The sequence below is a fragment of the Amia ocellicauda genome, chromosome 4 (assembly GCF_036373705.1).
Source record: "Amia ocellicauda isolate fAmiCal2 chromosome 4, fAmiCal2.hap1, whole genome shotgun sequence".
NCBI lineage: Eukaryota > Metazoa > Chordata > Actinopteri > Amiiformes > Amiidae > Amia > Amia ocellicauda.
This window is the reverse complement of record NC_089853.1, coordinates 51542786-51562125: the sequence shown is the minus strand read 5'-3', so window position 1 is coordinate 51562125 and position 19340 is coordinate 51542786. Positions and strand designations below refer to the sequence as shown.

General features: G+C 40.1%; 1 protein-coding gene across 2 annotated transcripts in view; it reads right to left on the bottom strand.

Moving 5' to 3' along the window:
- Positions 1–4929: 4929 nt before the first annotated feature.
- jph2 (junctophilin 2) overlaps positions 4930–19340 on the bottom strand; it is a 67703-nt gene continuing 53292 nt past the window's right edge. Inside the window, exons 5-6 of one of the 2 annotated variants that reach the window (XM_066702709.1) lie at positions 13463–13558; positions 4930–10966 (exon numbers count right to left, since the gene is read on the bottom strand). In XM_066702709.1, coding sequence (XP_066558806.1) covers positions 13478–13558 — 81 coding nt within the window. In that variant the 3' untranslated portion in view covers positions 4930–10966; positions 13463–13477. Of the gene's footprint in view, positions 10967–11775; positions 12564–13462; positions 13559–19340 lie in introns of those variants that run through there. The other variant, XM_066702710.1, reaches the window with a different exon arrangement.

Below are 19340 nucleotides of genomic sequence, written 5' to 3'. Positions count from 1 at the left end.
TAATGTTGAAAAATAAGAAGAAGATGATTAAGTAATTCAGGATCTGGGGGTCCTCACCAAGAAGATTTTGACAACTGGAGACCTGAAAAGTCGAAAAACGTACCTCAAAATCTCCATGTAATCCATGAAATCAAGCAGATTTGGACTCAAACATATCTTTGCTTCACAACCACATATCACCAGAGAAAAATCACTTATCAAACGACATTATACAGGCAAACTGGACACGGCTTCTGGTGCTTGTCAATCACAGAGATTGATTTCGGTGGGTCTATTTCGGTCACTGAAACGGAGGATGCACAATTTTCACTTATTGTGCGGTGCTAGATCTTCACTGGAAATCAGCGGTTTCTAGGTGAACAAGCTATGGCACCGCGACCCACGGGTCGTGTGTGTATGCAATTTTATATTTTGGTGAGGTGAGGTTGAAATATGTCCACACGACAAACGATTCGGAGTTTAGCGGTTTATTATAAATCAGGAAAACAAACCGAATACCCGTGTTTCTGACGAGTACAAAGTGAAGCTCTTGCCCCAGTCCGCACCGTGTATAAAGACACCAGAACCGGGAATTTGCGAGCAATCAACTCAATGAGTAAAAGGAACACGGGCTCTATATAGGACATCCCATATTAATACATCACATCCTATTGGATAATAACCAGAGTGGTGTACTACAAAGCGAGGTAACTGGCTTATCCAGGTAAGTTCACGAGTAACTTTACGAGGTCGGGTGTAACTTCCCGGTTAAACCGTACTACGAAAGGTGGATAAGTTTTACCCGAGGTATGCCGTCATAGCAATCTCTACACTGCTCCGAGCAGCTTATGTTCATGGTTAACTCGGTGTTACCCTATAGAAGCACCGCCTATCCCAACTCCCACAGTCTTGTCGGGACCCAATCGACACTGGGCACGGATTGCGAGAGGCTCACTCTGCAGGGCGAGGGTGTGTAGAGACCATGTGTCACTGCCTATGGGGTGCGTAGGGGCGACACGCTCACGACCACGCCACCGCTTTTGTTTAACGAGAGAGGACCTCGTTCACCCGCGTCAGTTCTCTCCCCGGGCAGGCTCGACCGGACCCCAGAACACCAGCACATGGAAGGCAAGTTCACAAAAAGTAACAATTTATTATATTTAGCTAGAACAGGGCATGAAGACTGTACTAGCATAGAACCTTAGGAATTTGGCATATGCAATTCTAAAACCTATTAAAATGCCTTTAATAAAATGGGCACATAAAACACTAAAAACCCTACCCAGAATAACAAAAAATAAAATAAAAAATAAAACCCAAGTTATTAATATAAAACACAGAAAGCAACGACTAGATTTTACAGTCTCTTCTGTTCACAATAGGTGACACCACACGGAAGAATCCCCCTTCCTCTCGGAGGAAACAAGTCTCTTTGCAGCTGGGTTAGAACCCCGTCGGCCAACTGGGACCCCAACAACTGCAGGTAGGAACAAGTATTAGCAAGTCTCCAATTACACGAATTTAGATGTAATTAATGAATGGCTTTTCTTCCATCCCGCAGTCACCCGTCTGCATCACAAGGACCACAAAAATAAAGTCTCTAACCCCAGGACAGGGAAACCTCTCCACGAAGTAAACTAGCAGAGATCTCAACAAAGTCTTAATAAAGAAAGTTCAACCTCCACCGCGTGTGGCTTCTCTTTTCTAATTATTCCCTTCTAAAGAAATACAACCGGATACTTAACGCTCCGTAGCATGTGCAGTCATCTCCAGCAATCCAATGTCCGTTGTCTCCAAAACTCCCTTTATAATCCACGCTTGGAGAAATTTTCGCCGTTCACTGCTTTCCCAGTCTTCCACTCACTGTACCTTGGTTTTCTCTTCCCCCCCCGCCGCCAAATGTCCTGCTCAGTAGTCCATTGCTCTCCCTTGAATGAGGATTTCCCTGGGCTTAAATACTAAATAGATAAATAGGGGCACAGATAAAAGCTGCCAATGAGAAAGCATGCAGGTTAGTCCATGTGGGAATGTGGTCTGGCAGCTTGCGCTTGGCAACAAAAGCAATTAATTAATTAAACCAATAATCAACCCAAATACCAATTTAACCATAGAAATGGAAACAATAAGAAAGTAAAAAGAACATACTTCATAAATAAAACAATCGTGAATAATAAACACAGTGCACAACACAATAATTAAATGAAAAAAGTGATAATAAGTAAATAAATAATAAGTGATCAATTAACGCCAATGGCCAATCACGCCCCGCCCGTGACACATGCACCTCCTCTATCTTACCCCGATGATGCTCTCTATGAAAGATATCAATTCTCATCTGAGGGAATTCAATGTCTTTGCCGGCTTCTAGGGCCAGACGTCTTAATGCCACTGGCCAGAGTGATGCCCTCACTGTTGAACAGACATTGTGTCTTGCTGTCCGATATTTTGCCAGCGGACACTTCATGTATGCCATTGGTGATGCTGCACATCTGAGCAGGAATACTGTCTGCTCGCAAAGTGGCACTTGCTCTCACTAAACTGCTGGATGCATTTGTTGTGTTCCCTGGCCGTTTAAGCATGCAAAAGATCAAAGAGGCTTTTTATGGCCACTCGCAAGGGAATTCGCAATATCAAAATACTTGGTCTATTTTTAATATGCATTGGCTGGGCCTATATACAGAACACATTTTTTCATAGGAATCCCGAGGGTGATTGGTGTGATTGACTGTACACATATCACCATTAGAGCGCCCCTGCGAGAACATGAGGGGGATTATGTGAATAGGAAGTCAATTCACAGCATCAATGTTCAGGTATTTGATCATATCGTATTTGATCTGACATGTAGGCTAGTCTACATTATTCAATGGACTGGGGTTGCAGCTGAAATGATTGTTAGAATTAAGTTATTCTGAACACAATAGCATTAAATTCATACAGGCAACCCTACAGCCTGGGTGCTTTAGGGAGTAGATTTTAATTCATGAACAGTGAGTAAAGGGTCAATTTCAGAGATGTAGCCCATGTGTAGGGTATAATTGAAGTATCCTAATTGTTTTCACATATTTAGATAGACAATTGTACGTGTCCTTACATCTCAATCATATTACAAATAAAAGAAGAATCCGTAAAACAAAATATAGAACATATGACAAGAATAATGTTCTTACGAATTTACTCTGTCGGAAAAGCGCTGCCAACAAGCCTCTCTGGATGTATTGGCCGCAACGGTGTTACATTTAGCCGCTAACCTCTCTTTAAACCACCCCAGATCCTGACATTTTGAGCTGCATTATTCCGGGTACAGTCCGGCGCATAGACACTGCGCACACACTGAGCATGCGCTGCCCAACACGCCCCTTTTACATGAACACGCATTTACAGTTCAGTTAACACCGAGTCAACTAACCGACGTCTTAACAACCGTCGTAGTACTGTGTAACACCAGTTTAGGCAATCAGAGTTTGTCAACCCTGACTTTCCTTGATAACCCCGAGTTACAGTGCATCCAGAAAGTATTCACAGCGCTTCACTTTTTCCACATTTTGTTATGTTACAGCCTTATTCCAAAATGGATTAAATTCATTATTTTCCTCAAAATTCTACAAACAATACCTCATAAGGACAATGTGAAAGAAGTTTGTTTGAAATCTCTGCAAATTTATTAAAAATGAAAAAAAAAACACATGTACATAAGTATTCACACAATCTTTAAACTGTTTGACTGTTTCAGCTGAATATCCTAGAAGGCAGTGGCTGAATGGATTAACCGAAAAGCAATAGTTTATTGAATAATTCTAAAGACAATAGATGATTTAAATGATGAAAAGACAATACAAACTAATAATTAAAGTAGCACCCAGAACAGATTAAATACAAAATAATAATTGCTTTATAGACCAAACTGAATTGGCAACATGAAACCACTAATACCTTATAGAGAATATAAACAAAGTAATACAAGTAAATTTTCCCACTACTTGATAACTATAGAGTGCAAGGTAAGTCAGGTAGACAACTGACTCAGTCACACACCATGCGTTCTTGTGGTTGAATCTGCACAGAAGCAGACCAATTGAGCATTGTGTTCACAGTGGTATGAAGACCGTGACCTTAACAACAGTAGTGAAAATAACAATATGTGCCTGCTCAGTGCAATATTGACGACTAAAACTCTCTCTGATGCTGAGAACTTCACTCCACTAGGAGGAGACATTTCCTATTATAAGAAAATAAACTAACAGTGCAAATGCATGACTGCAGGTCCACCTTGTGGATGTCATTTTAATTACCTGATCAAGTAATAAACCACAAATTATGTTATTTTAAATCTTAAATTTGGAAAAACAAACAGAAAATAGATTTTCAATATGTCTAAGTTAGTATGAAGGAATTATTGAAACATTGAATTGGTACCAGTTATGCACAGGACATATAAATATATGCATTTCCCCTGTATCAGCAGATGCTTTATGGGTTGTTTGAAATCAGATCTCCAGCTGACTAGTGCTGGCAATTGTCTTTCATAAGGAAAAAAGAGCAGGACTGTTCAGGATTGACAGCCATTGGATCTGTTATTCTGTGCCTTATAGGTGTCCATTCGGTATCGCAGGAAAGGGAGGCCTGTGAAAACTGCACTCGTAACCCTGGTCTAAAATTGGTCCTGGCAACCATTCACAGTCATGTCTGGATCTGTCAAAGTGGCAGACAGATGTTGTTTAAAAATACTGTCTTTGTTGCTACACTCTAGCACCTCTGACATTTATTGGATAACTCTTAGAAACCAGCACAGTCTCGTATGCCATACACTTGCCTCACAACTTCACTTTCGAAAGTGAAGTTCACTTGCTGCTAGGAGGCATTGCAAATGATTGATCACTTTAGTGAATGTGATACCAAAATTAACAGTTTAGCCCTGTTGTGTGTATGAAAGCAGGAGTCACACAGCACTGAGTTGAACAACCATTTTTATTTCCATCCCCACCCTGTGGTTTAGAAGCAGGAATTCCAGTGATTTTTAAATTTCTAAATTTAGAAACTTACAGAACATTTTAAAAATCACAATAGTTTAGAAAAACAAAAACAAATATAATTGACTTTTTGATAGGAATAAAAACAATGTCTCAAAGCGAGGTATCTTTAAGCTACATTTGGGGATATTGGAAGAAAGTAATATTACATAAATTTCCAGATGAATTCATTATTTCAATATATGCATATTACTCTAGGGTAGTTCTGAAAAATAGTTAAGAAGTATATACATTTGCTTTACTCATACGCTCAGGTAGGAAATCAGTCATTATACTGTACTTATATATGCTAAGTTAATGAAATATCATATTAGACCAAATCAGACCAAATCTTTACCTCCTCACTTACACAATGAGCAGGAATTAGTCTTATATTTAATTAAAATTATATATATATATATATATATATATATATATATATATATATATATATATATATATATATGAGTGTGTGTGTGTGTGTGTATTTATTTATTAACATAAGATTAATGGAAAAAATTTATTCACATATTTAACGTGCTATTCCTATATGCACTACAAATGCTGACAACTCATCCAAAGGTTTAAATAATTAAATACAATTTAAAAATGCATGCTTCATAAGTTGGAGGTGCTAAGTACTAATTTGGACTTTGTGAATACTTTTATCCATGCAAGTTTTTGTCATGTAGGGCAACAAACTGAAAGCTGTGTACTAACTGGAGATGATCCCGTGGTTAGTACGCAGCTCTGTACTATACTAGTCCGCAAGATTAATACCCATTGCAATGAACTCTGCGACTGAAGTTAGTCTGTGGACTAAAAAAGGTCTCTATTGCAACGAACCCCAAAATCACTGCTGCTGCCCTCTAGAGGAGACTAAGTACGGGACTAAAGTCCTGCTCTAGCTAAGGACTTACTATAGATAGTACCGTACTAAGGGGAACAAAATGTGATAAATCATAATGTATTGACAAGTTGTGTAACTGAACTATTCATAATCACACTTTTTATATAAAATACATTTACTATTTTATGAATGAATATGTATGAATAACAGCAAATGCTCTGGTGTAGATGGATACAAATGTACACAGCTAAATAAAAAATAACCAGTGTACAAATTGTGGGCAGCAAGGTTTCATTAAATGCTATGAAATAACTGAGAATATAGATTATTGGCAGCTCAATAGGAATTATGGCTCAGTTGGAAATATAATTACAAGATTACATAGCTATATATAGTGGGCTGTATGCAGCCTATAGCCGACTTAGTGGTGCAGTAGTAGTTGTGCGTATGCCAATACACCGGTATATATACCTGCCTCCATTGAATAGAATGTGTGACAATCAAATATTTCTCAAATTAAATGACAGGTTGTCCCCCTACCTGTCAATGTTTTGCCTCTGATTGGATAGAATGTGTGTCAATCACATATTTTCTTAAACTAGATACTGGCTGTGTTCTAGTAACTCAAAAAAGTCTGCATTCCCTGCGGGAGTCAGAGTGCCTCTGACGTCACCGTCTGCCTAGCCATAGCTAGGACAGATTCGGGGGATTTTTGTGTGAAGCAGACTCCACAAGTATGGCGACTGTTGGTTAATCTTTAGCCAACAGACATTGAAAGTCAGCTTTGGACTTCATAACATATTTAAGAATAAACAAACCTCACCATTTATGTTGTTATTATAACACAATACACACACAACAGCTGAGTGTGAAAAGGGGATGTAATATTAATAATAATAATAATAATAATAATAATAATAATAATAATAATAATAATTTCACTGTAAGAAACCCCACCAGATACTCAAGGAACGTATTTTAAGAACATATTTGTATAACTGTATCCTGTTAATGTTGCAAGATGGTTTGGGAATTATATTCCCTAGTTCCACTCATCAAATTCAAATTCAAAATTAGTTTTTAGTGGAGTCAGTGGTATACTGTCAATCAAATCTGGCAACACTGCTGGGGATGATCCCGAGATATTACCTTACTATCTAGTATGCAACTTAGTACAGAGAGCCATACTAACTCTGCAAGTTCGTTGCAATTGACGCATAGTTTTGTGGACCTTATTTATGGTTTTCCATATCCTAGACCAAATTTCCTCAAGTGGCAATCTTTAGGGTGTTGACTTCAATATATCAAATAAGGCTACCGGCTCAATCTTACACAGTTTTGAATCTAATCTTTTTATTTTAATATAATTAGTATAACTTTTGTTGTGTTTTCTCCTATTGGGCTGTAATGCATGCTGGTGCAATGTGGCACAGGAAATCTTCAAGAATATTTTCCTCCTCCAAAGAATCTAATTTTAGTAGTTCAAAATATATTTTGGATGAGACATAAATCTAAAATATTTGGTAATATTCAAATACTTACTACAGTGGTTTGCTACTTAAAGTAAGTTAATAAGACCTGTATTTCCCTCAAAGCATTCTACTCATACTTTCCACCATATTGCATGCTTGAGGTAATTTTATTAATTTATTAAAGGAAAGATTCTACAATGAAATTCTCTGCAATCTGGATACTAGGCTTTTGTAAATGAAAAGCTAATTACTTTAAAGGTACAGAAACAAGCTACAAAAAGTGCATACATGCATATCAAATATGGGAAAGAATCCCAGGTGGCTTGTAATGGTAGAAAACCAGCCATGTAGGCTAAAAAACACTTTTATGTTTTTATTTTTCCACCTTGATATACAAACAGGATGAATGCAAAAAAATGCAACAATAAACAAAGCACAGATTAATTGTTTTCCTAAACTTTGCATAGTAAACGGTACAAAACCTTTTTTTATATATAATTTAAACAGAATGACCACTCTGTGTAGATTTATTTTCCCTTTTAATTACAGTTTTACAAAGAAAAACTGTATAGTTCTGGTGCAGCCCAGTTGTGCAAGAGTTATTTTACTTCTATATGAATTAATTTCAGAAGATGGATTAGATAGCACTTAAAATGCATTTCACTATTTTATATAACATTACCATACTGTTATTAAAAAATGCTAAATAACAACTGCCTCCTTTAACTCTTTAATGACTGCCTGTAGAATTCAAAATTAAGATAAATAAATAATATTTTTCACTCTAATAATTAGTTATAATAATTAACCAAAATGGCTTTTTCCATAAAGATATAGAGCAGAAGCATGACAATACTTCATTGATATGTAAACTGGTAGATTCTGCTGCACATTGTTTTGGCAATTTCTGACCACAATACTAATTCTCTTTGCCTTGGGCTCAAAGAGAATAATTTCTGTCTGATGTTTTAACCACAGTATTTGTATTCGGTTCACTGTGCACTGGTGCCATTCAGAAAGTCAAGCTGTTTGAATGACCTTTTATTAATAAGGCCACTTTGAACATGGCTTGCCGAGGTTCCTATTGAGATCTCATGAATTGACAATGATGGCTTTCCATTTCTCCAGCATTTTGGGTTCTCCACAGCAGGAATTGTTACACATTAGAGAAATCTATTAAAGTCCTCTATATTTGTGATACAAAACCTTACATTTACTACATGGAGTATTTTATAATACGATTAAGCAGGTGGATAGGATTGTCACTTTCAAATAAAAAGCAGTTATTAAAGGGTTGAGAAGTGTTCTCGGACTGAAAAGAAAAATGAAAAACAGGTGGCAACATTTCTTCTGTTTTTTTATAAAAATAAAAGACAATAACTCATTTGCTTTTCCTTTCCCCCTGAAACTACACATTAACCACCTTTCATTTTCTTCCACACCAACTCGTTTGCTTACTGGCTGATTTTTTGACAAACATCTGCCTCTATGAACAACCTTCATCACATCAGTTTTACCCCCAGCCCCAAGTCTGAATAACTACTTTCTGGGAGTTCAGAAAGTGGTGAAAATGAATCGAAGCTTTAATCCTATTAGGCTGTACTTCCCCAGACTTTCTGACTCCATGTCATTTTCAGAGTACTTTACTAAAGTATTTAGTGTAATACTTGACTAAGTCCTTACCCACTAAGTGCTCTCGAACATTCATTTCACCCAAGTAGGTTCTGGAATCCAAAAACCTGTGATAGTACCTCCTGCTTTACCAAAAAACATCAGTGAAAACCATAAATATCCTTCTGTTTCATTGTTAACATCCTTTTCTTTTTTTGGTTAAGGCATTGAAAAGAGAAAAACAAGTTAATATGTATTCTATTATATATATATATATATATATATATATATATATATATATATACACTCACCTAAAGGATTATTAGGAACACCATACTAATACTGTGTTTGACCCCCTTTTGCCTTCAGAACTGCCTTAATTCTACGTGGCATTGATTCAACAAGGTGCTGAAAGCATTCTTTAGAAATGTTGGCCCATATTGATAGGATATCATCTTGCAGTTGATGGAGATTTGTGGGATGCACATTCAGGGCACGAAGCTCCCATTCCACCACATCCCAAAGATGCTCTATTGGGTTGAGATCTGGTGACTGTGGGGGCCAGTTTAGTACAGTGAACTCATTGTCATGTTCAAGAAACCAATTTGAAATGATTCGACCTTTGTGACATGGTGCATTATCTTGCTGGAAGTAGCCATCAGAGGATGGGTACATGGTGGTCATAAAGGGATGGACATGGTCAGAAACAATGCTCAGGTAGGCCGTGGCATTTAAACGATGCCCAATTGGCACTAAGGGGCCTAAAGTGTGCCAAGAAAACATCCCCCACACCATTACACCACCACCACCAGCCTGCACAGTGGTAACAAGGCATGATGGATCCATGTTCTCATTCTTTTTACGCCAAATTCTGACTCTACCATCTGAATGTCTCAACAGAAATCGAGACTCATCAGACCAGGCAACATTTTTCCAGTCTTCAACTGTCCAATTTTGGTGAGCTTGTGCAAATTGTAGCCTCTTTTTCCTATTTGTAGTGGAGATGAGTGGTACCCGGTGGGGTCTTCTGCTGTTGTAGCCCATCCGCCTCAAGGTTGTACGTGTTGTGGCTTCACAAATGCTTTGCTGCATACCTCGGTTGTAACGAGTGGTTATTTCAGTCAAAGTTGCTCTTCTATCAGCTTGAATCAGTCTGCCCATTCTCCTCTGACCTCTAGCATCAACAAGGCATTTTCGCCCACAGGACTGCCGCATACTGGATGTTTTTCCCTTTTCACACCATTCTTTGTAAACCCTAGAAATGGTTGTGCGTGAAAATCCCAGTAACTGAGCAGATTGTGAACTACTCAGACCGGCCCGTCTGGCACCAACAACCATGCCACGCTCAAAATTGCTTAAATCACCTTTCTTTCCCATTCAGACATTCAGTTTGGAGTTCAGGAGATTGTCTTGACCAGGACCACACCCCTAAATGCATTGAAGCAACTGTCATGTGATTGGTTGGTTAGATAATTGCATTAATGAGAAATTGAACAGGTGTTCCTAATAATCCTTTAGGTGAGTGTATATATATATATATATATATATATATATATATATATATATATATATATATATATATATATATAAATGTTCAATTGGGGACACATGCATTGCAACAGATAACTGTCATATCTCCTGAAGATTATCTGTCTGAGTGTTTGTAATCACACTTGTGTAATTGTCAGCAAACCAATATGTAGCAAACTAATATGTAATAAAAGGTTTTCTTTTATTGTAGACAAATAAAAAGTGTTGCATTCAATCTCCCTGGCAGGATGTGGTGCATAAACTTTGGTTTTTACAAAAGTAAGGCAGTTGTTATTATAAACCAACAAATGGTATTTTTCCCAAATTCATTTTGAACCTTTTGCAAGATGGAAAATTAAGTCACTCAAAAGATATTGCTTTTCAGAGAGATTACAGCTTCTCAAGCGTCTCAAGGTGCAGTGACTGACATCAGGTTCTTGCTCCTTGCTGGGAAAATGGAAAGAAGGCGGTCATCTTTGTTGAGTACCACTGCCAGTCTGACTTCAAATATCGTCCTGCAAGGATCCCAAAAAGTAAAAAACAAAACAAATCTAAATACATTAGATAAAAGCATAGTTGGAATCGAGCTCTGTTTTTGTCATATCCATTTCGAGGAATTACTCAAAATATACAGTATGTGACAGGACTTGCTTTTGTGGTGCAGCCTCTCATGAAATAAAAACTATGTTTTATTGTGTTAGAATTCAAAATAAGGCTAAATAATCATTAAATCTACCTGGCAGTTTATAAAGGCTTGAAGGGAGACATTCCATAATTTTTATCTATTACAGTAATTGTTGTGCAATGGTTCCAGCGACAGCACTGACATTCCCCAAGAGAGTGAGGTCTTCCAGTGACATCATTTACAAATAAAAAAACATAACTTAGTGACAAAACCACAGCACTGTGAGAAGACAGACTGATGCAAACAAGCAATACTTTAATAGGTCTGGTATTGCTCTGGATATAAAAGTTTAGACCATACACTGATTGTGACCTGGAGGTGTGTTTTTTTTCACAGAGATATTTTTAGAAACACCTTTATATATTAAGACCATATGTGCTGACTTTGATTTAAAAAAATGTAATTGAGTTTCGGGGAATTCAAATACAGCAAAACTTAAGCAATAGATACTGTAGCGGCAAGAGAAGAAAGAAAAATAATTAAAGGAGAATATGTAAATAAATAAATTGCTGCCGCATATTAGTTTGTGCTACATTTGCACCGGTTTGTGCCATTTAAATAAACATTTGCGCTGCTTTGGTTTTGAAGATATTAAAATTTATTTATTTTCAGTGAGTGACATCACTCAGCCCCCCCACAGTGACAGAATCAAACTAAACACTTCACTGTCATTTGTGCTATGTTTGTGCCGGTTTGTGATGATCAAACTAATGTTTCTGCTATTCTAATATTAAAGATATAACGAAATGAAAATATAATTACATTTGCTGAAACTACTATTTCATATGAATAACAAACACAGTAGGCTACAGTCCTAGTAGGCTACTAACAGGATCAAAAAACAGGATCCAAAAACAGGATTGGATCCGTGATCACTGGATCCGGATCATGAAAAGGCTTTGTTCAGGCTCCACTGATCTGATTATTATTAACTAAGGAGTTTCCAATTAAACCAGCTCATGTCTAACTGGTGTTGCTAATTGAACGTGGGTGTCTACAGCTCCAATGACAGCTACAATGAAAGAGGAATAATACAACTTTCACAAAATGATGCTTCTGCCCCGGCACAAAGTACACAGCATGTTTCTCACACTAGTGTGTGTCTCTCATCAACTACAACAATAATAATAATAATAATAATAATAATAATAATAATAATAATAATAATAATAATCATCATCCTATAATATGTTTTATTTATAACCCTTTTCATATCCAGAGTGACAAGTCAATCAGTCAAAAACAGACACAGTAAAAAGATAAAACATTCAACAGCAGTATCAAAAAAAGTATTATTTAAAATTTGCAACTAACAGAGATCCTTAAAAAAGAGGGGTGCTTCTCCGAGCCTCTGGAAGTGCGCTGCTCAGATGTGGAACTTCGCTACAAACAGCAATCTGTCACCCGTCGTGTTGTTTGCAGCAGGGCTGCTGAAGAAATAAAGTAGCTTTCACATGTTTAAAAATAAAAACCTAAATCGCAGACAAACTACACCTCACCATAAAGACACAAAAGCAGAATACACTGTTCAACATTACACTGTTTATTTGAAAGTGCAAATCTTTGTAAATAATTTAAGTCACATTTCTGTTCTTTATCTGTGCTTAACCAGACTTGTCTACACCTATAATGTCACCTAGTACTTGTTGCAAAAAAATCTCAAAGCTAAACACAGCTTCAAAAATGTGGTTAAGATCACTGCGCTTCTTAGTTGATCCCACTACAGGATCAATCATGTCTGTTAGGATTAATATGCTTCATGGTGTTAATCTATAACGCCTTTGTACACCTTCCTCACCAAAAACCCGCGGTATCCATGTCAGTGGCAAACTAAATAAAGTCGCATCGAATAGTTATAAGGGTGGAGCTCAGATTGAGCACTGATCCGTTTAGTACAGATGCGGCCCTCAAGGATGTTTGGTGCAGCCCCCCAAAGCCAAGCTTCAACCACCCCTTTTCTGAACCTTTACTATATTTTTACACTTTCTGAACATTTTCTGTTACAAATTGCACATGTAATTTTGGGAAAATAATAAAACAACAATTTAAGTTAATACTAATAATAATAATAGTTGTTGTGGGGGGGCTGAGTGGCATCACTCACCGAAAATAAATAAATGTTAATATCTTAAAAACCAAAGCAGCACAAACATTTATTTCAATGGCACAAACCAGCACAAACGTAGCACAAACCAATAATATGCAATTTATCGTTTGTGCTGTAAGTGGGGTGGGCAATGAAGCTGTTATTGACCCACCTGCTTTTACACTGGGTAGTACAAGAAAACTGGAAAATATATTAAACTGTCACAGAGTCTTTACCTACCTGAGTCCCAGTCTCTCATGACAAAATGTGGACAAAGAGAATTGCCAGGCCAATATTCAGAAGTATCACCATGCAGATCATGATAGTGTTCGGTCCCTGAAAGAGAGAGTGTGTCATTTTGCAACTAAAGAAGATTTAGATTACTCATGTATCATGTATCAGACATATATATATATATATATATATATATATATATATATATATATATCAGATTTATGTAGTTTGATCACAATAGCTTTTTGAAATTGTATACTTTTAAAACAACCCTGTATAATAACCAGTCATCTGTGACCAACAGATGTATATCTGTATTCCCAGTTACGTGGAATCCATGGTTTAGGGACTGATGATTTTATTTCACTTGACTAATTTCCTGCATTTATATTTGTGTTCAGTGTACATCATGTTTAACTGCATCATGACTGAAAATGTCAATTACCAAAGGATTATCACCGCTGCTGCTGTGCAGTGGTCCTGAGGCAGTGTTCAGTAAGCGCTGCAGTTTTCTATGTTGTGGATTAAGAAACCACAGCATTGTAGCACTGTTGTAGGGAATGTTACAACATACCCTTCTAGGGACACCTGGAGAAACACTTATATTTGTATTCTTGTTTTGCTCTGTCTTATTAGAGATACTGTCACTGAGTCCCAGTGTATTCAACTGTCAGAGAGAGAGAAATGTCTGGTGTCCCTCATTCTGCAGGGTATTTTGGCAGTTACACCTCATAAAATATGTAAGAACACTTACATACTTGTGGCAACAATTTGCAAGCATTTGTATTTTGTATGTTATGGTTCTAGACTCCTATCTCCTCTAGAGGTTTGCAAAATTGTGGTCTACAATCTCCTTTCAGGTGATGAATTACATTATAGCCTAACTACTACAATGCAGCAGCGTTGGAGCCTTGAGTAGGAATGTGGGTCAGTGTAGAAATGGTTTTAAGGTTTTATGTCACTTTGACCAATTTCACTTGTAGAAATTTGTGTGAGAAAATGTATCTTCCCCAATCAAATCCATCAACATGAAGATCTGGCTAATGAAGTTATCAAGAACATCTTATTTTAAAGCTTGATCTAGATATTGCTTAACTTCTTGGATTTTTTTTAGAAGTGTTCTCTTGATAATCAGTATTATATTAAATGGTAAGCATTAACCTGCTTTTAAGGATCTGCATATACATGGAGAGTGGACAATAAATTAATCAAGTGGGAAGGTATTCTGGTGCATACTGGCAGGGCCCTTTTCTGCCTAGGTTACACGTCATCTTCAGTACGGGACTCCAGACTGTAGCAAACTGACACGTATGACAGCTATAAAAACGTTGAAATCGTTTTTTTCCTTAATCTAGTGTCTGATGAACCTTGCCAAGAATGCTCCTTGTAGTTAATCCCAAGATGAATAGTACATAGCTCAGCCATGAAGCAGCAGCAGCAGCCTCACAATCAAGAAACAGGAAGGACTTTAGGAAATTTAGGAAACTCAAACTATAACACTCTCTCTGCCTGGTATTCAGTGTTTTGCTGTTTTTTTACTTAGGTGTGAGAAGCGGTGTCTTGCATATTGACCAAAAAACCTCCCTTTAAACTATAATTTTTTTAAACTATGACAAATTACAACCAGAAATGAACCCCCCATGCCCCTTTCCATAGGTGCAAAATATGTCTGAATTAAGATTTTTATATTAGGTTTATGTCTCTGCACTTTAGCAAATATTCAGTAGAAGGTGGGCCTCTATTGGAAGCCAAACAGTTATGTTGTTTACCCTAAAGTCAGCTGCTTCGGTGGCAAATCGATGAGCATCTACAGATTTCAAAAAGTAATTTTTAACTATGAACCATTGCAGTTTGTTTTAGTCCCCACACCACATGGAAATTGAAGAATCAGGATGAAGCCATTAAGACTCAATCACAATAGTCATCACAAGAGAGTACAGGAAATGTGATTCAATTTATAGGACTGATTGGGGGAAAGTTCAAACGGTTAACAAAGTAACATTCTGTAGGACTGAGGCTTTTGATACGTGAGGACCTTTGAAGATCGCACCACTGGAGGGAAGGCACTGTGCCATTGAGATGCAAGGTTGCGTTTGTGTTTGTTGTAGATGTAGTTTTTGCTGGGTACATTCTGACTCACAAATGAATCACTTTGCATTCTCTGTGTCTTTCAGTCTTGTCCATCTTGCAATACAATATGTAGGCACAAAGAACACTGCTGCAAAATTGTGAGCTTCCTCTGTGAACACACACATTTAAGTTATAAATTAACTTAGAAGGATTAATTTCTAAATAAAGTATAATCATGAAATTAACATGACCAGCTAAGGATTGTGCTGATATTTGTCTCATCCTTTCTTATTTTAAGCTGACAGGTATGAATTAAAACTAAAATAAACCTGTTACAGATGTACTGTTTTTGGATCATTTTCTATCTATCTGTTTCAATGCCAATTACTCCTAAGATTTTTTTTAACTCATAGTTAAAAAATGTATTTGTTATGAATGAGTGATTTTATATTCAGAGGGGCCCAGGGTGGCCTTATTTCATATGTGAACACTCATAAATTGAGAGTGGACAGCACTATGCAATTATCAGGTGTAAAATTGTGAAATTGTGTATGGGACCACATAACTTTTTTTCACTAATCTGAATAATGCATTAAAACAATATGAATTGAACCAAAGCATGTTTCAATTAAAAACAATGCATTTTAAAACGGGAACAGCTGTTATCTTTCAGATCGGAAGCACTGTCCAAGGGGGAGGGGTTTCTGCGCACTTCTGTAGGAACCCAATCGAAATGTCACTATCAAAGCTGCCATTGGCAACTGTGCACGTCACTCAAACAGGTCCCTTCCAATCCCTGTTTGTATAAATTCATCCTCTTTTGCCATTTCGCCTGGTCCGCCTACGTCTGCTGATGCGCCTGCTGCAGCTGAGTCCCACAAAGCAGCTGCGCTTCCCAGTGCATGCACATGAGCGACGCCCTCTTCTGCGTTGTCGCTAGCCTCCTCCCGCTGTGCCATTGGCACCAGAGGTCCGGCTCCGAGGCAGACAGTGAGATGAGGCCATCCATGCTTTCAGCCACAGGATGGACCAAATCTGCGCTTTGCTGGCCACGCAGGCAGCACATGCAGTGCAATAGGCCCCGCCCCCTTCAATCCATGTTACGTCCCACACCGCACCGATGGAGTCAGAGGGGAGTCTGTTTGCTCCATCTCCGGATAGGCCATCTGGGAGGAGGACCACCTGTCTCTCAGCCCTCACAGGGGCTCTGAGCTAAAGGCTCCTTCGGGACAGAGTTCTGGGCAGTGATTCAGAGGGCTGTGGAGTGTCTCCAGCTCTCCTGGCCCTCTGATCCAGGGTCACCGTTCGCAGCAGCACACACGGGCCCTCCCACTGCTTCTTGACCACCTCAAGGAACTGAGGGCAACCAGGGACCACCCGGCAACAGCTCCCACACTAGCCAGGACAGGGGAGGCTTATGCCAGGACCCAGGGGGCGGCAGAAGCGGGCCTAGTGCACTTCCCACACGTGAACTCCACCATCACTGTGCTCATCTCCCTACCCTCACTGTCTGCGGAGCCACGTGACCTGGCCTGCCCCAACAGGCAGTCTTGTGTCATGGAGATGCTTCTCTGAAGGGCATATGAGGCAGGAGCCCAAGCAGCTTGCCTCAGGAATACTGAGAGCCTGCTGGCCTTGTACTTGGCTCAGCTGGCTGAGCCCTCAGAGCTGGATGACACATCACCAACCATGCCCCCTATCTCGGAGATTGCAGTGTCGGCTGACCAGCTGGTGATGGTGATGCATCAGGGGGCAAGGTCTACTGGGCAGTCCCTGGCAGCCATTGTGTATGTCCCCATTTCACCGGCTTCACTTTTGGCCCCTCTGTGGAGGAGATGCTCTCGCGCACCCTCCAAGAGAAAGAGCAGGCCCAGCAGCACAGGCAGCCTGCGGTAGCCCATCAACAAGGAGGCCCCCCGATCATGGCTCCCAGTCCACAGCCCAGGCAATACACCCACCCTCCTGCCAATGTCCGCCAATGTCTTTCTGGCAGGCAGGTGCCCCCCCAGGCTCACCGCCCTGGCCACTGGTAGCCCATGGAAGCTCGCGGTAGGAGGCCTGGCCAGATCCCGCCTCCCCCGCTACCTGAGTCACGGCCCTGAGGCATTCCAGCAGCCTCTGGCCCACCCTTACACCCCCCAGCAACTCTCCAATTTGCAACTCTGCACCCAAGACTCTTGGAGGATCCTAGCTGATAGTGCTTAAGCTGTTCTCAATGCCTTGCTGTGTATATAATTCCTTGGTCAGCAGTTCTGTGGCCCGCTCTGGCTGTGTGCCATAGAGCAAGAGACGGCTGCTGCTGTCCTCAGTGGTAAGCACTTGAGCTGGCTCTCATGCTCCGCTGTGTACATAGTTAATTTGTCAAAACAGCAGAGATAATGTTTGCCCTGCGTTAGCTGGGCTAATCAGCGGGCGTCAACTGCTCCTGTGTTCTGCGTGTGGTGCATGAGTTGGTTCCTTAGCCCCGTGGTGTATATAGTTGGTTTGTACGACATTTTAAGTTGTCAGCACAGTGGAGCTCTCCGCTCTGTACTGTTCAATTGAGTAGGATGCTCCTGTGCTGCGTAGAGGCAGCATGAATGTTCCTGCTGCCACGCTATACATAATTTTTCAGCTCGGCTACTCTGATTGACTTATGTATTATGTGTATTATGCTGATTTTCTATGGGTCTGTGGCCCCACTCCCATTGGATCAGGGGTCCATTGCCACAATAATGTGTGGAGGACGCACAAGTTGCTTGATTGCCCCGTGCCATATATTGTGCAAGGTCACACGGTAGTCCTAGCTCCCGGCAAAAGAGGACAAACCTCTTGGATGCTGCAAATTATTTCAGTTGGCTACTCCCTACAGTTTCAAACACACCCACCCCCCTTCTGAGGCGTGATGTGGACGCGAGTGAGGGACCTGTTGCAGTGTGTGGCACTTTGAGTTGAAATCACTGCTCTCCTGGAGAAGAGAGCATTTCTGTGAAGTGCCCCCTCTGGGGCAGCATGAGGGATTCTATTCCCCATACTTCCTAGTGCCCAAGAAAGATGGCCCAGTGACTGGTTCACCATGGTGGATCTGAAAGATGCCTATTTTCACAAGTTTCTCCATTTCACCTTCGAGGGCCGAGCATTCGAGATTGCTGTTTTCTGGCCAATCACTAGCCCCAAGCACTTTCCCACGAGCATGCCGAGTCACAGTCATTCCGGCATGCTGGAAGGCGCTCCATTGGTGGTGGAGCTCTCACAATTTGACCCTTGGTGTGCCCCTGGGGCCAGTCTGCCACCGAGTAGTCATGACGACAGATGCCTACAAACAAGGTTGGGGGGCAACCAGATGTGGTGTCCGGGGCAGGTGGATGGAGCCCACACAGGCCCTCCATATCAACGTCCTGGCGCGACCTGAGACCTCCTTGCCTGTTGATATAGGCAACTACCGCTGTATTGTCCATCCTAACCAGTACAGACTGTACTGTCTAGCACACTGTCTGCTTTTAGGAGTGCAGCTTCAGTTCCGCTCCATCAGAGCAGTTCACCTCCCCGACTTATCCAACACAGCAGCGGACCTCCTCTCTTGTGGAGGCCCCCAGTTTTGGAATGCTGCCTCCACTCACTTGTGCTTCAACAACTGTGGTGCCGGTTTGGCAGAGCGGAAGTGGATATATTTGCCTCTGCAGAGTCCACCCACTGCCCACTATGGTTCTCCATCTGAGAACCCTACGGATTGACTTGCTAGCCCACACGTGGCCACACTATGTGGTCTCCTCTACGCATTCCCACCATTGCCCCTTCTCATGATGATCCTGGAGAAAGAATGAGTGACAGTTCT